Below are 19,121 nucleotides of genomic sequence, written 5' to 3' on the forward strand. Positions count from 1 at the left end.
ATATTCAGTTCTCTAGGCACCATTTATTGAAGAGACTGTTCTGTCCCAGGTGAGTTGGCTTGACTGCCTTATCAAAGATCAAATGTCCATAGATGAGAGGGTCTATATCTGAACACTCTATTCCATTCCATTGGTCAATATATCTATCTTGATGCCAGTACCATGCTGTTTTGACCACTGTGGCTTCATAATATGCCTTAAAGTCAGGCACCGTGAGACCTCCAGCTTCGTTTTTTATCCTCAGGATTCTTTTAGCAATTCGGGGCACCCTGCCCTTCCAGATAAATTTGCTTATTGGTTTTTCTATTTCTGAAAAGTAAGTTGTTGGGATTTTGATTGGTATTGCATTGAATCTGTAAATCAATTTAGGTAGAATTGACATCTTAACTATATTTAGTCTTGCAATCCATGAACACGGTATGCCCTTCCATCTATTTAGATCTTCTGTGATTTCTTTTAACAGTTTCTTGTAGTTTTCTTTGTATAGGTCTTTTGTCTCTTTAGTTAAATTTATTCCTAAGTATTTTATTCTTTTAGTTGCAATTGTAAATGGAATTCGTTTTCTGATTTCCCCCTCAGCTTGTTCATTACTAGAGTATAGAAACACTTCAGATTTTTGAATGTTGATCTTGTAACCTGCCACTTTGCTGTACTCGTTTATTAGCTCTAGTAGTTTGCTGTGGATTTTTCAGGGTTTTCGACGTATAGTATCATATCATCTGCAAACAGTGATAGTTTTACTTCTTCCTTTCCAATTTTGATGCCTTGTATTTCTTTTTCTTGTCTAATTGTTCTGGCTAGAATTTCCAACACAATGTTGAATAACAGTGGTGATAGTGGACATCCTTGTCTTGTTCCTGATCTTAGGGGGAAAGGTTTCGGGTTTTCCCCATTGAGGATGATATTAGCTGTGGGTTTTTCATATATTCCCTTTATCATTTTAAGGAAATTCCCTTGTATTCCTATTCTTTGAAGTGTTTTCAAAAGGAAAGGATGTTGAATTTTGTCAGATGCCTTCTCTGCATCAATTGAGATGATCATGTGATTTTTCTGCTTTGATTTGTTGATATATGGTGTATAACATGAATTGATTTTCTTATGTTGAACCATCCTTGCATACCTGGGATGAATCCTACTTGGTCATGGTGTATAGTTCTTTAATGTGTTGCTGGATTTGATTTGCTAGAATTTTGTTGAAGATTTTTGCATCTGTATTCATTAGAGAGATTGGTCTGTGGTTTTCTTTTTTTATAATATCTTTGCCTGGTTTTGGTATGAGGGTGATGTTGGCATCATAGAATGAATTAGGTACCTTTCCCTCAACTTCAATTTTTTTGAAGAGTTTGAGCAGGGTTGGTACTAATTCTTTCTGGAATGTTTGGTAGAATTCACATGTGAAGCCGTCTGGTCCTGGTCTTTTCTTTTTGGGAAGCTTTTGAATGACTGATTCAATTTCTTTACTTGTGATTGGTTTGTTGAGGTCATCTATTTCATCTTGAGTCAAAGTTGGTTGTTCATGCTGTTCTAGGAAGTTGTCCATTTCATCTACATTGTTGTATTTATTGGCATAAAGTTGTTCATAGTATCCTGTTATTACCTCCTTTATTTCTGTGAGGTCAGTGGTTATGTCTCCTCTTCCATTTCGGATCCTATTTGTTTGCGTCCTCTCTCTTCTTCTTTTTGTCAATCTTGCTAAGGGCCCATCAATCTTATTGATTTCTCGTAGAACCAACGTCTGATTTTATTGATTTTCTCTTTTATTTTCATGTTCTCAATTTCATTTATTTCTGCTCAAATCTTTGTTATTTCTTTGCTTTTACTTGCTTTGGGGTTAGTTTGCTGTTCTTTCTCCAGTTCTTCCAAGTGGACAGTTAATTCCCGAATTTTTGCCCTTTCTTCTTTTTTGATATAGGCATTTAGGGCAATAAATTTCCCTCTTAGCACTGCCTTTGCTGCATCCCTTAAGTTTTGACATGTTGTGTTTTCATTTTCATTCGCCTCGAGATATTTACTTTCTTCCTTGACCCAACTGGTTGTTTAAGAGTGTGTTGTTGAGCCTCCACGTATTTGTGAATTTTCTGGCACTCTGACTATTATTGATTTCCAACTTCATTCCTTTATGATCTGAGAAAGTGTTTTGTATGATTTCAATCTTTTTAAATTTCTTGAGACTTGCTTTGTGACCCAGCATATGGTATATCTTTGAGAATGATCCATGAGCACTTGAGAAAAAGGTGTATCCTGCTGTTGTAGGGTGTAATGTCCTATAAATGTCTGTTAAGTCTAGCTCATTTATTGTAATATTCAAATTCTCTGTTTCTTTATTGATCCTCTGTCTAGATGTTCTGTCCATTGATGAGAGTGGGGAATTGAAGTCTCCAGCTATTATGGTAGATGTGTCTATTTCCATTTTCAGTGTTTGCTGTGTTTGCCTCATGTATTTTGGGGCATTCTTGTTCGGTGCATAAATATTTATGATTGTTATGTCTTCATGTTGAATTGTTCCTTTTATTAGTACATAGTATCCTTCTTTGTCTCTTTTAACGGTTTTACATTTGAAGTCTAATTTTTTGGATATTAGTATAGCTACTCCTGCTCTATTCTGGTTGTTATTTGCATGAAATATCTTTTCCCAACCTTTCACTTTCAACCTATGTTTATCTTTGGGTCTAAGATGTGTTTCCTGTAGACAGCATATAGAAGGATCCTGTTTTTTAATCCAATCTGCCAGTCTATGTCTTTGATTGGGGAGTTTAATCCATTAACATTTAGTGTTACTACTGTTTGGGTAGTACCTTCCTCTACCATTTTGCCTTTTGTATTTTATATGTCATATCTAATTTTCCTTCTTTCTACACTCTTCTCCACACCTCTCTCTTCTGTCTTTTCGTATCTGTCTCGAGTGCTCCGTTTAGTATTTCTTGCAGAGCTGGTCTCTTGGTCACAAATTCTCTCAGTGATTTTTTGTCTGAAAATGTTTTAATTTCTCCCTCATTTTTGAAGGACAATTTTGCTGGATATAGAATTCTTGGTTGGCAGTTTTTCTCTTTTAGTAATTTAAATATATCATCCCACTGTCTTCTCGCCTCCATGATTTCTGCTGAGGAATCTACACATAGTCTTATTGGGTTTCCCTTGCATGTGATGGCTTGCTTTTCTCTTTCTGCTTTCAAGATCCTCTCTTTCTCTTTGACCTCTGACATTCTGTCTTATACTTACACTAGTAAGTGTCTTGGAGAACCTCTATTTGGATCTATTCTCTTTGGGGTGTGCTGCACATCTTGGATCTGTAATTTTAGGTCTTTCATAAGAGTTGGGAAGTTTTCAGTGATAATTTCTTCCATTAGTTTTTCTCCTCCTTTTCCCTTCTCTTCTCCTTCTGGGACACCCACAACACGTATATTTGTGCGCTTCATATTATCATTCAATTCCCTGAGTCCCTGGTCATATTTTTCCATTCTTTTCCCTATAGTTTCTGTTTCTTTTTGGATTTCAGATGTTCCATCCTCCAGTTCACTAATCGTAAGCTCTGTCTCTTGAAATCTACCATTGTAGGTTTCCATTGTTTATTTCATCTCTTCTACTGTATTTTTCATTCCCATAAGTTCTGTGATTTTTTTTTCAGACTTTCCATTTCTTCCTTTTGTTCATTCCTTGCCTTCTTCATGTCCTCCCTCAATTCATTGATTTGGTTTTAGATGAGGTTTTCCATTTCTGTTCGTATATTCTGAATTAGTTGTTTCAGCTCCTGTATCTCATTTGAACTATTGGTTTGTTCCTTTGACTGGGCCATATCTTCAATTTTCCTGGTGTGATTTGTTATTTTTTGCTGGCGTCTAGACATTTAATTACCTTAATTTGTTTATTCTGGAGACTGCTTTCACTTATCTTGCCTAGGGTTTTCTTGCTAGATGAGTTTGTTGTCTATCTGTTCTTTGACCTTCAGTTCAGCTTTTTCTGGACTTCTAGCTTAAGTTTTGTTTAACAGAGGGTAATTTTTCAGTTCTTGTTTTCTTGTTTCTTGTCCTGCCTGTAAGGTGCCTTTTCTCTCCCCACCCTTAGGAGGGTCTACATAGGTATTACAGACTCTAGCCGGGTTTTCCCGGACTAAACTGGTCCCTATCAGGGGAAAGGAGTCACCTGAGTCAGTTTTCCCTGAGGGTGAGACCCAGCAGGTTGAAAGACTTTCCTGTGAAGTCTCTGGGCTCTGTTTTTCTTATCCTGCCCAGTATGTGGCGCTTGTCAGTCTGCGGGTCCCACCAGCAAAAGCTCTTGTGGCTCCTTTAACTTTGCCAGGCTTTCCCTGCTGGGGGTGTGGTGGAGACAGAGGAGAGGTTGTAGGCTGGTTTTAATGGCTTCAAATTGCCAAACCCTGGGGTCTGAATTCCTTGAGAGAGGGATTCCACCTAAGTTGGGCTTCACCCCTCCCCTGGGGAAGACGTACGTGGAAGATAGCCCTGAAAGCAGTCTGTTTCTGCCTATTCCTGGGGCAGTTGCAGCCCGAGTAATCCCACCGCTGAATCCAGAGGCAGCCAAGCCTCTATAGAAACAGCCACAAAAACCTGTTTCATCCTCTTTCCTCTTTTTCAGTTAGCCCAATAAGCGACCTCCGCCTTGACCAGTTTCGCCTGAGCTGGGGGCCTATTTTTAGTAGTCAGAATTTGTTTATTAATGCCACAATTGGTGTTTGGTTGGACTCAGTCCCTGCTACTGTTAGAGTCTCTTTCCTTTCCCTCCGGGAAGCTGCCTGTGGGTGAGGGGCGCCGGGCGCTGGCCACCGCAGCTTGCGGAACTGCCACGGCTTGGGGAACTCACTGTTCTGGAGACTCGCAGCCTGTCCAGCTGGTCCAGACTGGGGTACGCGGTATGTCCAGTCACTATCGTGGCTCTGGGAGCTGTTCTGTACTGTTTCTGGTTATTTAGTAGTTGTTGTGGAGGACGAACTAAAACGTGCACATTGCTAAGCCGCCATCTTGGCCCCTCCTCCCCTGGTGTGATTTGTTATTTTTTGCTGGCGTCTAGACATTTAACTACCTTAATTAGTTTATTCTGGAGATTGCTTTCACTTCTCTTACCTAGGGTTTTCTTGCTAGATGAATTTGTTGTCTATCTGTTCTTTGACCTTCAGTTCAGCTTTTTCCGGACTTCTAGCTTAGGTTTTGTTTAACAGAGGATAATTTTTCAGTTCTTGTTTTCTTGTTTCTTGCCCTGCTTGTATGGTGCCTTTTCCCTCCCCACCCTCAGGAGGGTCTACGTAGGTATTATAGATTCCAGCCCGGTTTTCCTGGACTAAACTGGCCTCCTATCAGGAGGAAGGAGTCACCTGCATCAGTTTTCCCTGAGGGTGAGACCCAGCAGGTTAAAAGACTTTCCTGTGAAGTCTCTGGGCTCTGTTTTTCTTATCCTGCCCAGTATGTGGCGCTTGTCTGTCTGCAGGTCGCACCAGCAAAAGATGTTGTGGCACTTTTAACTTTGGCAGACTCTCCCTGCTGGGGGTGTGGTGGAAACGAGGAGAGGTTGTAGGCTGGTTTTAATGGCTTCAAATTGCCAAGCCCTGGGGTCTGAATTCCTTGAGAGAGGGATTCCACTTGAGTTAGGCTTCACCCCTCCCCTGGGGAAGGCACAGGTGGGAGACAGCCCTGAAAGCAGTCCATTTCTGCCTATGCCTGGGGCAGTTGCAGCCTGAGAAGTCCCGCGCTGAATCCAGAGGCTGCCAAGTCTCTGTAGAAACACAGCCACTAAAACCTGTTTCCTCCCCTTTCCTCTTTTTCAGTGAGCCCAATGAGCTAACTCCGCCTTGACCAGGTTTAGAGTTTCTTTCCTTTCCCTCTGGGAAGCTGCTTGTGGGAGAGGGGCGCCTGGTGCCGGCTGCTGCAGCTTTGGGACCCCACGGTTTTGGGGAGGCTTGCAGCTGGTCCAGACTGGGGTACGCTGTGTGTCTGGTCACTGATGTGGCTCCGGTAGCTGTTCTGTCCTGTCCTGTTTCTGGTTATTTAGTAGTTGTTCTGGAGGACGAACTAAAATGCGCACATTGCTAAGCTGTCATCTTGGCCCCTGAAAGGAATGTTGTATTATTTAATGAGAAAACTTAATTTTCTGAGGTTTTATATATCTGTATACTATAATTCCAGTGATAAGCCTAACAATTCTCTTTCTAACTGGATGAAATGATGTTAAAATCTAGAAGAAATAATGTCTGAGAATAGCTGAAAAATGTATGGTTGATGGGAGAGAGTACAGCAAGGGAGGACTTGTGTTTCTCAGCTGTTGGAATGGACTCCAGAGTCACAGCAATTCATATCAATGTGGTATTGCTATAGGAATAGACAAATAGATCACGGGACAGAATAGAGGCTCCTGACAAAAGTGGTAGTTTGATTCAGTGAGAAAATAATGGATTATTTAATAAAAGCCTCTAAATAAATTGTCGTCTGTGTGGAAGAAAATTAAATTGGACCCCAGTCTTCAATCATGGAGAAATACATTTTAGGTAAATTAGAGGGTTAAATGTAAAAATTAAAAGAAGAAAAAGTAAGAAGAAAAACTAGGAGTTGTGACAAGTGCAGTACAGGAAACCTTCATCAAAATGGAAAACCCAGAAAGAATAAAAGATAACCATGTTTGACTGTAAAAATTAAAGTTTCCGCATGGCTAAAATACCATAAATGAAGTCAATTGACAAATAATCGAATGTAAAATAACATGATAACAGACAAAAGTTATGAATAAGCTCATAGAAAAGCAAATTCCAGTAGTCAACAACCCGTAAGAAGACACCCAGATTCACTAGAAGCAGGAAGTGCAACTAGGAGATAGCTCTTTATAGACTCACCAGTGTTCATATTAACTGGTGAGAGGTGAAACGCTGCAAGTAGAAATATGAATTATGATTGTATGTTTTGGAAAGCCATTTATCAACATCTGTTAAAATTAAAGTACACAGGAAAACAGTTTGGTAGTTCCTCAAAGTTAAATGTACTTACCATATGACCTGGTATTTAGGTATTTGGCCAAATACTTCTAGGTATTTAGCCAAAGAAATTGAAGCAGGGGCTCAAACAGATAATTGTACACCAGTGTTCATTGCCGGGGTGGCTGCCCTAGGGCTGTGGGTGAGGGGTGTGCTGGGAGCTGGTGGAGTCTCCAGGGTTGCAGCCATGTTGGGAGCAGGCCGGATTCCAGGTAGGGCCAGGGCTCCTGGCCAGGTGACGAGGGAGGTTCTTCTTTCTTCCTTGATAATTTTAAAGAAAAGAGAATAAAATAGGTACACACTTACACTGACTGGCAAAGTTTTAGAGTGGAGGAACCTTAGAAATCATCCAGTCTTCATTTTATCCCAGAGGCAATCTTAGGTGGGAAAGGTGACTCTTTGGGGTTGGATGGCTATTGCTGAGGGAGCAGGAACCGGCACCAGGACTCTCCTCTACCCTCTTCCCACTGCTTCCAAACGCTCTGCTTCCTGAGTTATAGCCAAATAAACTCATGTTTTACAGAAATCTCCTAATAAGAGTTTTCTTTTATTCTTCCCACAGAACCAAACCAACAAAGGAGAGCAACAGAAAGGAAACTTCTAGGCAGTCAGACTTGCCATCTACAGCAAGTTTTCCCCCTCCATTGGTTGTGCCTCAGGCACTTAACTTTTCTCCAGACAACAGTGATTTTATATTTAAGAATGTCACCATAGAAGCAACTCTGAATGGAGCAAAGGCAACTAAAGAAACATCCTCTAAGGAGGTACAGAGATATACTCTATTTTTATAAAAATAGAAGGTACTAAAATAGTAGAAGTGGTTTCCTTATGTTTATTCTAGATTAATGGAAACTGTTTTGGAAGTGGGCAGGGTAAATCAAGGATAGTGGCCTGCTAGTTTGCAGAGTTGCCTTTACAATACTTCATCCTATGATCTCCTGGCCTCTAGTTCGAACTATACCAAAGAGGGAAGTCAAGGACTTTTGGGCTTTTTACAGAGAGAGAAGCAGCACCCTTTTTAATGTATTTGACAAAGGAGAGGCTCAAGGGTCACAGAGAGGAATGTGGGAAACGGGGCAGAGGGGCAAGGTGTCCGTGGGAGCTCTAGTTTTGGCTCTTGGCAGGAGGGGTGTGGACAGGAAGGTCGACTATGACCAGAGAAGAGAGAATGCTTGGTAAACATACCACAGGCCAGAGCTTCCTCCCCCTGAGTTCCATCCTAGTTGTCCTTCCTTGGGTTTCAGAACGTCAGCCCATCTTGGGACATGAGCAAAGCATACCATTTCTAAGACAGTTGAGAAAAAGATGGTGGAATCTCCTTTAAGTCAGTAAACGTTGATTTCTCTGTCCTGGGTTTGTTGTCTAGGCTCTTCTTATAGACATCAACCTGGATCCACTTACTATTGCTCCAGAAGCTGGAGGTGGTCCCCTCATTGACATCCCACTCATTGACTTCTGCACGACTCCAGAAGCAAATGGAGAACAGCTTCCGTTGAAACTGCCTTTGACTTGGGAATCTGAAAGCAAACCTCTGATTGACCTTACAATAAACACTCCAGACATGAATAAAGATGTTGCATTAAAACCTTTCCAAGTAGTGGGACAGGTAAGACATGGCTGGGGGGTGGCCTCAGATCTGTGTGTGTTCCTTATCCTGGGATACAACACAATGAAACTTAAAAGGAGCCATTTGGGCTCTTTTTTTTACGTAGGCAGGCATGGGAAGCGAACCCAGGTCCTCTGGCATGGCAGGCAAGCATTCTTACCTGCTGAGCCACCATGGCCCACCCCATTTAGGCTCTTAAGGGCTCCATGTCTTGGTGTAAGGCTCACCTCTGGTGGCACGAATTTCTTAAGGTGTACCTACCTCTGAGAAATCCTTCCCGACTTCCCAGGAGCTCAGATAAGCTCTTTGCAGGCTAGGAGCTGATCTTTTCAACTCCATAGCCCCCTAGTACCTTATATATTATGAAGGAGCATAAATGTTTGAAGGAACTCAGAGTTCCTTAGCATGTACCTTTTTCTCCCACTGTCTTCTTAGACAGAATGCTCAAGATTTCTTTAAAATGTACCTGGCCAGGCTCACTGAGTTCTTTCTATGACTCTGAGCCACAGTTGAAGATGATGTCCAGGTCACTTGGGTTTTCAGGTGCCTTAGAGGTGTAGCTGGAACTGTGATGGGAGGGGCAGCCTGGGTGTCTGTACTCACCTCCTCCTTATCTCTCTCTTCCAGCTAATAGACCTAGGCTCTCCTCTGATCCAGCTGAGTCCTGAAGCTGACAAAGAGAATGTAGATTCACCACTCCTCAAGTTCTGAATAAAGTCAAAACTTTTGTACTTTACTCTTTTTTTGAAAAGGACAGTCAGTTCAAAAGTGGTTCTTAACCCTTAGAAATTCATTTTTAAAGACACTATATTAAAAACAGACCAAGTCAGCTCACTGGGCTTGGAGGGTCTGGGCTGAGGGATTTGGTGTGGGCTGGTCTGCAGTGTTTATCTGTCTGAGGTCACACTAAGCAGCCACCTCCTCTTTGCTGTTTACATTAAGATATAAAGTAAGAATTTTGTCTTCGTTCTTTAGTATGTAAAATGGCAAGTGGCAATTTTTTAAACTAAGTTTGTTTTAAAAATTAAATATTCCAGGTTTTAAATTTCAAAATAAATTTAAATGTATTGTTTATCACAATTTATAACCTTTTCTTGATTGTCAAAATGCATAGCTGTTGATATTTGTCACTAATCAGTATACAAGATTTTTATGAGCCTGGCTTAATTCTCTCTATAAAAGTGATTTCGAAAATCTGGTGTCTATAAATGTAACCCAATGACCTTGGTTTAAATGCAGACCCTTAGGCCCCACTCACTTCCTGATACTGGTTCCCCAGGTCTGGGGCAGGCCTAGTGTTTTAGTTTCCTAGGCTGCTTAAAGCATAAACCATAAGATGGTTCAGTTTGAACAATGGGAATATGTTCACTTATGATTCGAATCTGGAAAAATGTCCAAATCAAGGCATCTTCAAGGTGATACTTTCTTTCTGAACACCGCTACCAGTGATCCTTGGCTTCTCTGCCACATGTAAAGGCCCATGGTGGCATCTGCTAGTCTCCCCTTTCTCTTCTGGGTTTTGTTGTTTTCAGATTCTTGTTCCTATGACTTTCTCTCTCTGTATTTATTCTGTTTATAAATGACTCTGATTAAAAAAACCCATCCTGATTGAGGTGGATCCCTTACAGTCCAACCATATTATACAATCAGTGGCTCACAATTTCATTACATAGTTGTATATTCTTTACCATGATCATTTTTAGAACATTTGCATCACGCCAAAAAAAAAGAACTTATACATCCCTCACATTGACCCAGAATATTTCAATCTACCCAATTTTTACCCTTTATCTCACCCATTATTTATTTATTTTTATCTCTATTTTTTTCTTTACTTATCTATCCATACTCTGGACAGAAGGTGCATCAACACAAGGTTTTGTAAAAGCAACACAGTGATGTTGTAAAAGCTATATAATTATACAGTCTTTTTCAAGAATCAAGGCTACTGGAACACAGTTCAGTTTCAGGTACTTCTCTCAAACCACTCCAATACACCATCAACTAAAAAGGGATATCTATATAATGTGTAAAAATAACTTCCAGGATAACTTCTTGACTCTGAAATCTCTCAGCTAATGAGATTTTATTTTGTCTCACTTCTCTCTTCCCCCTTTTTATCAAGAAGGCTTTTTCCTTCTCATGATGCTGGATCCAGGCTCATCCCCAGGAGTCAGGTACCACATTGCCAGGGAGATTTACACCCCTGGGAGTCATGTACCACATAGTGGAGGAGGGCAGTGAGTTCACCTGCCGAGCTGGCTTAGAGAAAGAGGCCACATCTGAGCATGAGAGAGGTTCTGTGGAAGTGACCCTTAATTAGATAGTATGCTACTCAAAATATAAATTTTGCACCAAATAAACGTCTTTCCCTTTGGTCTTGTACAGTGGCTGAAGTTTGAAAATATGGGACATATCATCCTTCACCCAGTATTCTGATTTACCTTAGTCCTATCCAGATCAGCTTCATTCAGATCTGTGGAGTACTGCTGATTTTCATAGCTTCAGTGCCCTAACTGAGTGTTAGGTGTCACATAAATACCTGAAGTTTCAGAGGATAACCAGGTTATATACAATTAGCTCAATATCTCAGAACTTAGAAATATCAGTTACAACTCCTAAATAAATGTGACTGCTATAAGATACAGCTTACAATCTAGGAACTTTCACAATAGGCCCCTGATAACTCATGCTCTCAACTTCAATTCTCTGAGTTTATATATTATAGTTAATCCATATGAGTGAGGCCTGATAATATTGTCTTTTTCTGATGTTTAATTCAACATACTGTCCTTAAAGTTAATTCACGTAGTTGCATGCCTCACCACTTCATTCCTTCTTGCAGCCACTCAGTAGTCCGTTGTATGTAAACACCATAGTTCGAGGTGTGTCACATTTTAACTGAAGTAACCACATCAGAAGGCCCATTTACAATGGATACACACCCACAGATATTGGTTAGATTTAAAAACATGTTTTTCTGGAGTACATACAACTCTAAACCACCATGTCTGGTGATCTGCATTTTTAATAGGCACTTGGGAGTCTGGTGCAGAGGGTCTGCAGACCATGCTTGAGAAGACAATGCTCTAGAAAGGGAACACAAAATGGACATGGAAGTATGGGAGACCAGAAAGGCTGATCAGAGTGCCGAGGGATGGACTGCTTAGCTGTGCTCAGGCTAAATAGGACCATGAAGTGCTCAGTGGAGGTTGGTGGGGACTCTAAGGGCCACTGGAAATCATGTTCCCTGCCTGAAGCCATTCTAATTAATTAAAAATAAAAGAGAGCTGGCATGGAAACCACTTATTATAATGAGGAAACTTCTCCAAGTCCTCATTCAGTGGCTTGTCCCAGGCTTGACAATCAGATAGCAAGAAACACTCTATGTTGGACTCAGCTTCTTGGATGCCCCTCCATTGTTCCCTACATAATACCAGGGCATATTTCCCCACAGAGACTTGGGGAAAAGAGATGGTTGAGTTGTCCTGTTAATTCTCTGGGGTTAACATGGTCAACATAAAAATAACCACTGAAGGCAGGAATGCTTGGGAGCATGAACTGTTAAGTGGAATTCTCCTGAAGTTAGGTGATCAAAGTAAGGCACCCTTGTTTAGAAACAGCCCTTGGCTAGTTGAAGCAAAGACAATCTATAGGAATCATAACACTCTCTTCCTCTTTCTGTTCCCAGTGGGCAGTATAGAATTCCAGATCCCAAGTATTAGCCCTGCATATCCTTTGGTCTGCTCCCTTAATTTCACAGGAGGGAAAAACTGAGCCATGGTATTGAATTAATTCATTCCACAAACATTTATGGAGGCTCTGCTGTGTAAGTCAAGCCACAGTGCTGCCAGGGGTGCAATGGAGAATAGAGCTCATGTATCCCAACTCTCTTGGGTCTTAACAGTTAAATGCAGGATAACCTAACTGTGCTTTGGCCATCTCCATCCAAACCATAGGATTGATGTACTAGAGGCTCAGTTCCTGGGCTAGTCTCATTCAGTGCCCTTCCTCCACCCCCACCATGCTGCCCTGGAACAGCCAGGCTTTCTTGGGGGCCAAAACCATGCATCTCCTTGGTTGGTAGGGAGTGACAAGTTGTGCTGTCAATCTGCAAGTGTGCCTAGGCAGGACACAAGTGATCTGATGGTATTTCTTTTCTCTTCAAACATATGGAAGAAGGCCCAATTAATGGTCAAGATGGAGCAAGCCCTGGCTTGTATCCTACTATGCTTCAGTACCCTTTTTCTTCTGTATTGGTCTCTCATCTGGATGTCCCAGCTGAAGCTGCTCAGTCTCCAAAGCTTCACCTCAACCCTTTTTCATTGCCTGCCTTCTGGGCCAGGTGAGATATTGTGGAACTCCTTTAGAGATTGAAGTGCTTCTGGAATGCTACCAGGGCTGTTCACTCTCTAAAATAGCAGTGTGCTGGTTTGAAATGATGCATGTAACCTAGAAAAGCCGTGATTTAATCCTAATCCCATTTTGTAAAGGCAGCCATTTCTTCTAATCCCTAATCAGTATTGTATGTTTGAAACTAATTAGATCATCTCCCTGGGCTTGTGATTTAATCAAGAGTGATTGTTAAGCTGGATTAGGTGGAGGCGTGTGTCCACCCATTTAGGTAGGTCTTGATTAGTTTACTGGAATTCTATAAAAGGAAACATTTTGGAGAAAGCTAGAGATTCTGAGAGAGCAGAACGACGCAGCCACGAGAAACAGTTCACCAGCCAGCGACCTTTGGAGGTGAAGAAGGAAAATGCCTCCTGGCGAGCTTCATGAAACAGGAAGCCAGGAGAGAAAGCTAGCAAATGACACTATGTTTACCATGTGCCTTTCCTGATGAGAGAGTAACCCTGACCATGTTTGCCATGTGCCTTCTCACTTGAGAAACCCTAAACTTCATTGGCCTTCTTGAACCAAGGTATCTTTCCCTGGATGCCTTAGATTGGACATTTCTATAGACTTGTTTTAACTGGGACATTTTCTCGGCCTTAGAACTGTAAACTAGCAACTTATTAAATCCACCATTTTAAAAGCCATTCCGTTTCTGGTATATTGCATTCTGGCAGCTAGCAAACTAGAACAAGCAGATAGAGCCTGGCTGCTGCTAGAGGGCCCCTTCCACAGTGAAGAGCTCCAACCTTATGCCATCCTTGTGGGACAAATGTCTTCATATATTAACATCTCCAAAATCCACATATCTTACATCACTGATGGCAGGTGCACTAGTGATACCATTGTCTACTATACCTGGCCCACCCACAGACCTGGATTATACTCACTGGGTAAAGCCTTAGAGTTACAAAGTAGCTTAAATACTGTATATTTAACTTATAGGTAGCAGAGAATATGTTGCCACTTTGTGGATTTATTGTATCCCACTTAATCCCAACCCCTTTTGACCTGGGCATGAAAATTCCAGACTTCTACCCTATCCTAGTGTTAAACTTCCACACCTAGGAAGGGTGTGGTCCTTTAGACGAAGACTAAAAGTTCTAGTCATGTTGGTGCAGCTGAGGCCCCCGAGACTCTGGATTAAATGTTTGCCATAATCTGCTGAAGGTCAGAGATCCAGCTATTGGATTTGCTTCTTCTAGGAAATGCAAGATGAAATAGCTAGCTTGTAGGGTACCTTCCTGATACTTAATTCTTCTGAGAAGCGATGATTTTATTTCCCATGTCAATGCTGTGCCTTTTTGCCTCCTATCCTTCGGCTCAGGTTGGTACTAGTGGTGGCCATGACAGGAGCCTGGGAAAGAGAAAGTATGGCCTCTTGCCAGATTGCCAGCGCCCTTGCCAGCACCTCCAATGGGTTCACCACAGGGCAGCCACAAAAATCCTTTAAAATCATAAATGTAATCATTTTGTTCCCCTACTTAAAACCTCCAGTGGTTTTCCACTGCTCTGGCAAGGCCCCTGGCTCCTTTCAGAGTTCGCAGGCTGTGGAACAATGCTGATCCCTCTACCTGCAATTCGTACCTCCCTCTTAATTAATGCATACATTCTGATGGGAAGAATTCTGCTAAAATATCACTTTCCCTGGTCGACTTCAGCACTTTCCTTCTTTCATCATGCTTATGAAGTTCCTACTATAAATCAGAAACTATGGTGGGTACTGGGAACATAAAATACAAAACCCTACCTTTCTGGGGTTTACAGGTAGACAATAAAAGTAAATCTGTGTAGTACTGAGTATGTTAGGTGATAACTGCTCAGGAAGGAAAAAGCCAACCAGGGAAGAGCTATGGGCGGTGTCAGGGGAGTGGTGTGGTGGCGACCGTTTAGGCGGGGTGGCTGGGGACAGGCCTCAATGAGAGGGAGACCTGGGAGCAAACCATGCGAGGGAGCAGACCGCAGGCTCGTGGGATGACCCAAGGCCCGCCTCCGCCTCTGAACCGTCAGCTACACAAGAAGGACATGGTTGGTTCCTGGAGGACCGAGCCTCGGCTGGGCGGACACAAGGGAGCGGGCGGAACTCCAGCGAAGAAGGGCACGCTTCCGGTCAGGTCGCTTTCGCGCGACACCGTAGCCCGGGGAGACTTCCGTTGAAAGCGGAAGCGGCAACAGCAGTTGGCGAAGTTGGGGAGCAGGCGAATGCCAGCCGCGCGGCACGTCGTGTGCGCCCTGTCCGGCGGGGTGGACAGTGCGGTGACCGCGCTGCTGCTGAAGCGCAGAGGTGAGGCAGCCCAGGACCCTCTTCGGAGAGCCGGACTCCCTTCACCTGTGTGCCCTTGGGCAGGTCGCTTCCTTCCTGCTCTCAGTTTGCCCGTGTGGCGTAGCGGGGGTGGGGGGAGCAGTGGGGACCCCACACCTTCTCGCCTCTGTTTTGCGGCTGCTCACCCGTGCGGTCGGGTGTGCGCGCGATGGCGAGTCCGCCTTCCAGCGAGAAAGCACTCCCCCCCAAACCCCCACCCCACACACATACGCACAAATTAGCTCCCCAGAGTACACCGTGCGTCCCCGGGCTTTCCGGGCAGGGGGCCGCGAGGGTTTCTCTTTTGGGCGGAGGCCCTGCACCGGCGGTAGTGATGGCGGCGTCCGCACTCCGAACCTTAAAATCACGGACAGTCGTCAGGGGAGTTGGGGCCATCGAGGCTTGGAGGCCTGACCTCTGCAGGCACAGGAGCCGCTCCGCAGATGTCTTAGTCCTCCCGGCTCGCCGGACAACCTGCGTGATTAAATACCTAGGGGCAGTCTGCTTATTAAATCACTTCTTGTTCTCTATTCAGGGAAAGACAAACTTTTTGCGACTGCCAAGGGTGCTTGGTCGGGAGTCGAAACTAAGTGATTACATGAGAGTATCCATCTGCGAGGTCTATTCACACAGTAACCATCTCCTGTGGAGCCTCTGCTCAGCCCTGGAAATGTTTAGGGAAACCTACCAGTTGGTGACAGTAGGCAAATTAATTAAATTCATCCCCTCTGTTAAATGGTTGTAATCCGCATTCCACAGGGTTACTGGAGGGATTAAATGACATAGTATGTATAAGGGTTTTCCCCAGTGCCCAGCTCACGTTAAGGACTCAGAAACAGTAGTAGATATTAGTAAGTGTTATTATTAATCACCAAAGCTATTATGTGAGGTATAACAAAAGTGCTAAACAGAGGCACAGGCAAAATGTAAACATATATAATTGAGGGAAAGAGCAAGTTGAGGGATGCATCAGAGGTGGTAGTGTTTGAGCTGAGGCTTGGCGGAAGAGGATTTCAATAAGCAACGAATTGGTATTAGGTAAGAAGGGAAGTATTACTGGCACAGTCAGTCCACAAGTAGAAGTACAGAGGTGTGAGAGCATTGTCTACATCTGGACAGAGGGATATGGAACGAGATGAGTGTGGAGATGTTATATTAGGAACTGGGTTGGGTAGACAACATGGACCCCCTGCAGGTCCCGGAGGAGGAAAGTGATGAGTGTGCTAGGAGATGTGGAACCTGACTGCCGGGAAGACCAGAATATCTACTGCCGCAAGAAGGCAAACTCCCTCCTCTCCAGGATACAGGTTTTACAACTTCCTATTCCGGCCCTCCTTGGCCTTTTTAACAGTGAAGGAAGCTGGTAGACTGAGCAGGTGGACTCCTCTTCCTTGGGCTCCTCTCCCTTGTCTTGGTATTGAAGGCATTCCCAGACTGGTTAAAGGTACATATCCTGTAATACATCCTCTGGAAGGTCAAGGACAGGCATAGCACCAGGACCCCTTCCAGGAGCATCTGGTAATCTATGACATGTGACCCATGTCAATGAGTCACATTTTTTTTTAATCAAAAGAATGATCAGGCAGATGAGGCTCTAGAAAGAGTGGATTTTTAAAGCTCTGTATAGGATTGTTTATACGAGCACATTTTGAGCTCTTGTTAATGTGTTCGGCACCCTGCTAGGTGCACTGGGAATGCAGGGTTGAATGGGCACAGTCCTTGCTCTTATGTAGCTCCTTGCTTTAATGTGTGGCAAGGTTAGGCAGGCTAAAACAATTGGACCCAGGATGGTAAGTTCTCTAAGAAAAGTAAAGTCCAGAGCTTTGGGGAGTCAAGGAGGGAGGCCTGGTCACCTCTTGGGTGGAGTGGTCTTGCAAATGTGGCATTTTTGTTTTGGCAAAGCTTTATCCTGGATACCTGTTCTGTGGGCTGCTGTATTACTTCTTTATTTAACAAATCTGTCTTTCATTACATTGAGCCCACCTGGAAGAAGCAGATTGGGCCTATAGGGGAAGCACCTGAGGAACTACCTATGCCAATGGAAGATTAAAGTTTTTTCCTGATATTTATTTGGTTGCAATAGAAAAGGGAAAAAAATAGGTTATAAAATATATAGTGGTATAGCCCTTATAATGAAATAGCAACTATTTTTATTGCCTTTATGTCTCCTGACTTAGAATCTAAGTCTTAGATGGTAATTGGAAATAACATTTGAAATGGGATTAGTTTTCTGATAACTATGGTTTTTCTGCTTTGGAAAATTTCATTGCTATTCTTTCATTCAACACACATTTGCTAAGTTTCTCCTGTGTCCCAGGTATCATGCTGACACAGGTGAGAGCATGAAGATGACCAAGTACCATCTTGCTATCTTGGGGGACCCATTAGTCCAGTAATGTATGGTGATGGTGGAGGCTTTCCAGAATGCAATGGGAGCACAGGAAGGAACACCAAGTCTTTCTTGGAGAAGCAGGAGAGGCTTGGCACTGAGAGGCACAACTGCATGACATATTCAGGGACCACCAGGAGCTCACAAACCAGCACTGCCTTTTTTATCCAATGTCAGTGTCATGGTTAGGGACAGGTGTCAACTTGGCCAAGTTGTGGTACCTGTTTATCTGATTGGGCAAGCGCTGGCTTGTCTGTTGCAATGAGGACATTTCATAGGATTAGGTCATGATCACGTCAGCTACATCCACAGCTGATTCCATTTGTAATCAGCCAAAGGGGAATGTCTTCTGCAATTAGTGATGCTAAATGTAATCATGGGAAGCCTTTTAAGGAGGACTCAGAGGAGACAGGTTCCATTCCTGCTTTGGCTGGTGAGCCTCTCCTGTGGAGTTCATCCAGGCCATCCATCGGAGTCATCGGCTTCACAGCCTGCCCTGTGGATTTTGGACTCTGCATTCCTATGGTCACGTGAAACACTTTCATAAATTTTATATTTGCAAGTGTTCCCTGTTGATTCTGTTTCTCTAGAGAACCCTAACTAATACATCTTGGTACCAGGAGTGGTTCTTAAGGAACAGAATCTTAAAAATGGGTTTTTATGAATGATTTTCTACTCTGACTGGACTCAGAGACACTAAGGACTCTGATTCCCGTAATCAGAATGACACTCCCAATCCATGGAGTGAGTTGGCAAAGGAGATAGTCAAAATATCACCATTTGATTCTCCTAATGCTTCGCTTGTACGAAGCCAGACTCTGGGGAATAATGTTTTTGACAACCTTTACAGAGTTTTGTAGAAATAAGAGTTATAGAGATGTTGATTGGTTGTTGTTAGATACACTGTCTACATTAAAGGGTGAAAGGGATGGGCTTAAGGCTTCAAATGAGAAGCTTAAGCGCCGTCTGAAAGATGTAAACGTTTCTATGAGTATCCTGAAGGAAAATCTTATTTCCTGTAGCCGTAGACTTGAGATCTCTGAAAAGCAGACTCAGAATCTTATTGTTAGGGTAGCAACTTTACAACGTAAACTGAAATCTCAGTCTTGCATGGTGTCTGCCGTTGGACCCTGAAAAATGGGATGGTGACATATGGATTAATAATGATGTTGGGGGTGAGGTTGAAACCCTAGACCATGCTGACCCTTCTCTAGATAACCCTGTAATAGTCTGCCCTGAGGACATAACCACCCTACCTCCAACCTGCCTTGAGGAGTTGGCCACCCAACCTCCTCCTGAAGGGTTTAGCCCTAGAGTGATTAATCCTGTTTCACCAGATGAAACTGCAAATGAAGGCCCTGAAGCAAATGACTTGGAAGATATTTCTAATTCTTTTCATGACCCACCCCCACCACCCCACATTTCTTCTAGACCTATAACTAGACTAAAGTCCCAACAG

At 43.0% G+C, this 19,121-nt stretch overlaps 2 protein-coding genes across 3 annotated transcripts in view; both read left to right on the plus strand.

The window, feature by feature from the left end:
• The window catches only part of GTSE1 (G2 and S-phase expressed 1), a 33,371-nt gene extending 23,715 nt beyond the window's left edge, over window positions 1–9,656 (plus strand). For both annotated transcript variants that reach the window (XM_077169187.1, XM_077169188.1), the window contains 3 exons: window positions 7,533–7,734; window positions 8,337–8,576; window positions 9,204–9,656. In XM_077169187.1, the coding sequence (XP_077025302.1) occupies window positions 7,533–7,734; window positions 8,337–8,576; window positions 9,204–9,287 (526 nt within the window). In that variant the 3' untranslated portion in view covers window positions 9,288–9,656. The remainder of the gene's footprint in view (window positions 1–7,532; window positions 7,735–8,336; window positions 8,577–9,203) is intronic.
• A 5,469-nt stretch (window positions 9,657–15,125) lies between these two features.
• Window positions 15,126–19,121, plus strand: part of TRMU (tRNA mitochondrial 2-thiouridylase) — a 28,159-nt gene continuing 24,163 nt past the window's right edge. The window contains exon 1 of the mRNA XM_077169189.1: window positions 15,126–15,255. Coding sequence (XP_077025304.1) covers window positions 15,174–15,255 — 82 coding nt within the window. The 5' untranslated portion in view covers window positions 15,126–15,173. The remainder of the gene's footprint in view (window positions 15,256–19,121) is intronic.

This window comes from Tamandua tetradactyla, chromosome 7, assembly GCF_023851605.1.
Source record: "Tamandua tetradactyla isolate mTamTet1 chromosome 7, mTamTet1.pri, whole genome shotgun sequence".
NCBI classification, from domain to species: Eukaryota; Metazoa; Chordata; class Mammalia; order Pilosa; family Myrmecophagidae; genus Tamandua; species Tamandua tetradactyla.